General features: G+C 42.6%; 1 protein-coding gene across 2 annotated transcripts in view; it reads left to right on the forward strand.

The window, feature by feature from the left end:
* Positions 1–5,230, forward strand: part of LOC138186448 (homeobox protein prospero) — a 43,381-nt gene extending 38,151 nt beyond the window's left edge. For both annotated transcript variants that reach the window (XM_069126336.1, XM_069126337.1), the window contains exons 4-5: positions 6–150; positions 1,566–5,230. In XM_069126336.1, coding sequence (XP_068982437.1) covers positions 6–150; positions 1,566–1,745 — 325 coding nt within the window. In that variant the 3' untranslated portion in view covers positions 1,746–5,230. The remainder of the gene's footprint in view (positions 1–5; positions 151–1,565) is intronic.
* Positions 5,231–6,000: the final 770 nt, after the last annotated feature.

The following is a 6,000-nucleotide window of genomic DNA, read 5'->3' on the forward strand; positions in this document are numbered from 1 at the left end:
TTCAGGGAGTTCTACTACATCCAAATGGAGAAATACGCGAGGCAAGCTGTTTCGGAAGGCGTGAAGAACGTAGATGACCTACGAGTTGGAGGTGACTCGGAAATCTATCGAGTTCTCAACCTTCATTACAACAGAAATAACCATATTGAGGTAAATTGACCGTTATACTGCGCGAAATTCTCCGAAAAAAAGAATTCCGTAAAGAGAAGATATATGAAAAATGCATTTCGAAATCTATTTAAGAAAAAGAAATTCCAAAATTGGGGTAATTGAAACTGACTGATACCAATTGACGTCGACTTCTGCTACGAGACGTTTCAGTCGCATTTATTAAACCCGAAAAATTACGCGATAATGAAGGATCAGAAAAGGAAGAAATAGTACTTTTGAAAATTTACGTTACACTTTTGCAATTATTTATGACGTCTTCTTGCAACGACTGAAAGTTATAGAAGTAGGTGATTGGTTATTTAAGAAGATGAACGTTAATTACGTTTTTGGAGAATAGAATTTTTCAGAAATGAAAGTATAGTTTTCGTAAAGTTGAACGGCGATTCGCCATACCTTAATACGATAAAAGTTGCAGCACTCGTAATGTCGTTAGAAAAACAAAGAAACGGTTTCGATGCACGACCACCTGCGTGTCCTATGATTCGCCAATCAAACTCGTGACATGCCGCTGGAATCGAGCTGTCAGAGTCGAAATTTCGATAGAAGCGACAAAATTGCCGGCAGTCGGATCGTTTCCAGCACGGAGACAGCGCGCGACCGTGCAATTATTCGGCGGTCGGCCATGACCGCGCCACGTTACCCCGTCTTTCTCATCTCGCGGAACGCTTTTAAACGAATTCGAACCGGTTAGGTTGAATCCGAAGTTACACGTCGCAAAGCCGGTGTTACCTGGCAAATCACTCGTACGTCTCTACTTTCCCATTGTGGGGCGCAATTTACTTTCGCCACAGCGTAACGACCGTTGATTGTATTTGCAGCAGTTTGCGCGACGCCGCGCGTGCACGCGTAAAGCAGCTATTTAATATTATTTAACGAGTCTCCGGTGAAACCTGGAGGCACCATTCTTCCGGGCCTGGCCACAATCGTCACCCCCTTGACGCGTAATTAATTACTCGTGTTCGTTAATAACCCAAACGTACTAATTATAAGTGGAAACTCTTAGCACGCGGCTCAGGCAACGCGGACGAACCTGCGCGCCCGCTCGCCTCGTGCTCGTTAAGCGATACGTGCGTGACATCGCTTTAATTCTTCGGATACGCGCGACTCCTTCGATGAATCGTAATGAGCGCAGTGAAATTATCTTTCTCGTCTCTACCGGAGATGTATATACTTTTTTCCCGCCCTCCTCTTAACCACGTTCGAGATTTCCTCGTCGTTGAGGATGAACGGCGTGTCGATTGATCATTTGAATTCCGTTCGTCGATGAACTTTTTCAGCGTCAACGTGTCCTTGAGTAACAGATGCGATTTCTCGCGGCATGTAAGAAAGGATACAACGAGATAACAGACTCGTTGCTTTTTTCAAAATTGCTAATGTTCCGTTGGAATTTCCAGGTGCCGAGCAACTTCAGGTTTGTGGTCGAACAAACGCTAAAAGAATTCTTCAAGGCGATTCAGGGTGGCAAGGACACCGAACAGAGCTGGAAAAAGTCCATCTACAAAGTGATCTCGAGGCTGGACGACCCGGTACCGGAGTACTTCAAGACCCCGAACTTCCTGCAGCAGCTCGGTTAAATCAGGAGGTCGCGTGGCTCTTGCTCTTCGTGGTGCGCGGGCTCATCAGCGCTCGTCGGCTCCCGGTAAAACCAAGAAACCAAAAATATATAGCGAAAGAAGGAACGGTCAGCGAAGAAGGATCGCATCCGCCAGGAGGTACACGTCCTTCGCGTAAAGCGCGTTCAGGTATCCTTAAACTAACATATCGCAAAACGAGCGTGAGAGAGAACGTGAGAGGGAGAGAAAGAAAGAGAGAGAGAGAGAGAGAACATGAAAGAGTTAGGGAGATTGTACACACAACGTTCAGGAAGAACGAACGGAACGAATGAACACGCGACGTACGGAGGCATCGATCATCAGCAGGAACGATGAGGAGTGCCGACGAAGGATCAGGCTGTGACCTAATCACGAGACAATGTCTACGAGCGAGATGGGTGGATAATTATTATACGCTTCGTGCCTTTAATTACCCGATCGAACGTCTCTCGATCGGGACACCGTGAGTTACTAACGAGGCCACGAACTATCCACCCTTTCCTTACCGTGGACAACACCGATACCGAAATCGACGGTCTTTGGAGGAAGCGGAAGAAAACAGGACGAAAGCGTGGTCAACGAACGGCAAGGAATTACACAATACACAGCTTCGAGCGTCGAGAGTACCTATTGTTTCGATTTGTTGCGTACATAATACGGTTCACCGATGAATATCGCCTAATTTTAAGACACTCGTTTCTCCGAGTAGGCATTAAGGAGCGTAATAACCCGCGACGACGACCGATGGGTGGCTTTCGTTCGAACGAACGTTGACGAGGTGTGTAAACGATGATAGCTATATTTGTCCACGTTTCTAGAGAAACCGATGATACTTATTATCTACTGATGATGGAGCGAGTTCCGCTGGACGGATCCTCCGCAGCTTCCGGTTGAGAGGCAGAAGAGGAACCCTTCTCGTGGATCTTCCGGAAACGACTCGCAACAAACGGCTAACAAAACCCTTCGTTTCGAGTCGTTTCGAAACGGTATGGAACAACGATGGCCAGTTTCACTCGGCATTCGTCACGCTGCGTACCTCGTGGCATTTTTTTTCTTTTTCTTTTTTTTCTCTCAAAGCGCGGACCTCGTGATTCGATCGCACCCCTGTCGAACGTCGTCTCGGTAGCATTAGTTTCTATAGCGTGATCACTGCAACAGACTGGCTCCGACACAGGGAGAGCCTGCATGATTCGTTGTTCCCAACGAGAATGCTAGGATGGCGGTTCGTACCGAATCGACGGGAACAAAAACCCGATGTTCTTTTCTTCAACGGAAGTAACATTTTTCCATAAGAAAGATAGAAACGGCCGGAACACGCAGGAAAAGCTGCGTAGGAAGGCTAGCAACAATATAAAATCCCTTCTCTTAAGTTGTACATAAGATTTTTGTCTCGTAATCGCACCATGTCAAAATAAACGAAAAATCGAAGGACACGTTGGAAATCGTCGCGAATATGCTTGGTTCTATTCAATGGAAATTAAAAGGTAGATTATAACCAACGATGAACATTCGTAACCCGGTGAAAGCCTCGACGATTCCGTATTCGGACGAGCGTGACGCGCGAATGTCGAAAAACTCGAGCGTATCGCGGACGCGATCCCGGCGATGCTCGCGATCGCGAAACAAATGTCGATTTAACTTGGCAAGAAGAAAAATTCTCTGTCGTTGTATTTTTCTCGGTTCGAAGTTCGCTCTCGTGAAAACAAGAGAACGAAAACGAAACGCGATTGTAAACGGAGAGAAAATGTCCGCGGTGCACGTATAATATTGCGCGTAAAACAAAAGTAAATTACGTAGAGAGATGTTTTTATTAACGATTAATTGATAGAATATAAACGAGGTTAGGCTAGTCGCAGTGACAGGAGTACGAGTAACAGGGACGACAACAGGGAGGGGCGAACGAACGCGTAAACGTACGAGATATTTTAACGAAAACGATCCAGCACCGGCGATTAATTTTTCAGAAATAAATAAAACGTGTCGTAGACATTTAGATTCGGCAAAGTTAATTCAAACGAACATGCATATACGAGGAAAAGAAAAGGTAACAATTATCATCGAGTAACAATGGGGAGGGAGGAGAAAGTCGATATAGATTAAAAAGAGGCTAAAACAAAAATAAAAAAAAAACAATCGTACGCCGGTGCGTAAACTAATATAAAGTAGATTATATTAAAAACGTATATATGTATATATACACACATGTATAAATATATATATACCTATATATATATGAGAAAAATTGAAGTATAAAAGATATACATAGATATATATATATGTATAATTACATAAAATTATATGTATATATATAATAGGCATATAAAACGAAAGACGGATGTTGGCGCGATTAAAATTGCGTAAGGAATGTGTGACAAAGGGTTAGCCACCCACGCCTCCCTTATTCCACTTGTATCCGACCTATAGCACACGAAACTCGCGCGCGCGTACACATTCACACACTTACACGTTCACATACACACACACATCACACGGTGTATTAGATACCCGTTTTCGAACGTTGTACAGACCACGTTATACACATACGCATACGCAGAGGCAAGTGCGGATTTTGACGCGAGAATTCATTGCCCGAGTCTACACATGTTCTCTTACTACGAACGTTTGTTTTCTTTTTCCCCTATATACGTATAGACGGTTTTGTAGATAACTTATCGTACGATATAATATGATTATTATAATTATACATATGTCTCGGGTGGTAGCGAGTTCTTGTAAGTTAACCTAATTACCTTCTCACCTTTACTACCACTATTATTCTCGCTATTATGTGCACTATTATTATTAAAATTATTATTATTATTATTGCTATTATTATTATCATTATTATCAGTACTATTATTATCAGTTATGTTATATATATTATGTGACGATTTTTGTTTAAATCGCGATTATCACGATGGTGATCAGCGGTAGTCATTGATTTTATTTGTTTGGCATTGTAGTTCACCCCTAGTTTCGCGTCGCATAAGTATCACCGAACGACACGATGTCCCTTGTTCGTAAATTCCTGTCTCCTTTTTGCATTTCCATTTTCCCTTTTACGTTAAGACGAAACCCCTTCTATCAAAACTCTTTCGTACCCCGTTCGTTCAACGATTCTTTTCGCCTGTGTTTTGACATTTTAGTTATTATTGTGTATTTTAGTTATTGTATCACGACGATCATTATTCTTATTATCATTATTATGATTATCATTACAATTAAGCATGAGTTTATACAAGTGTACACGACAGAGAAAGGGAGCAAATAAAAAAAAAAGAAAAGAAGAAAATGAAAAGAGAGAAGAGACACGCGTACGTACACGTATACATATACACACACGTTTCTGTAAGCGGTGAGTCTTAACCTAGTCACGAGTCACTAATATTTTAATTTTAACGATCGATTTATTGATTATTATTTTATTTATTATTTACGAGGAATAAAAACGACACATTGGACTCTGATTTGTCTTCTTTTATTTTATTTACCATTAACCGCGGCCACGTTTTACGTTTCGCGTTTCATACCGTCGTTTAGCGTTATAATATAAACCACCGTCATGCGTTACATTCCCTGTTCCCATCTCTCTTCAAGTCCCACATCGAAATTGTAGATTTGAATGCGACACCTGGCGAATTGTCTCGAGCTCAGACGTTTCGAACATATTCGACTGCCGCATACCCGGCCTACCTTCAATCCGAAAACCGAACGAGTCTCGTATATCTGAAAATGAAGATTGCGGTGACGGTGTTCAAGCTGGAAATCGACGTTAATCGAGTCGAATCGCTACAAAGAGTTAGCAAATGATAAAAAGAGGTTGCATAAAGTAAAACGCAGAAAAAGACGTTTATGGGACAAGGGCTGATTGTAAATTTATGGAAACTTTCGACTCTTAGATACGATTAGACAGTGGCCTAAAATTAATGTAGCACATCTCCTTCGGCGTTGGCCTAAGATTTTGGTCTAAAAAGTGTTTACGTTCGGGGAGCTAAGGAACGGAGCGGGGAAGAAACGTGTTGCAAAGATCGAATATTTAACAAATTATTCGTTTTAGGGGATTTTTCGAAACGACGATCACGTACCTGCGACTCGAGATCGCGATTTCCGGCTGAACGATCCACGTTGTCCGCGCACGATTCCCGTGCTCGTTCGATGCTCAGTTCCTACGTTCTACTCGCATCTGCGATCAGCGACAACATCATCATTCGCCAGGGGAAATTTAGCAGTGAATCTC

Source organism: Bombus flavifrons, chromosome 13 (genome assembly GCF_040668555.2).
Source record: "Bombus flavifrons isolate JBK064 chromosome 13, iyBomFlav1_principal, whole genome shotgun sequence".
Classification (NCBI taxonomy): domain Eukaryota; kingdom Metazoa; phylum Arthropoda; class Insecta; order Hymenoptera; family Apidae; genus Bombus; species Bombus flavifrons.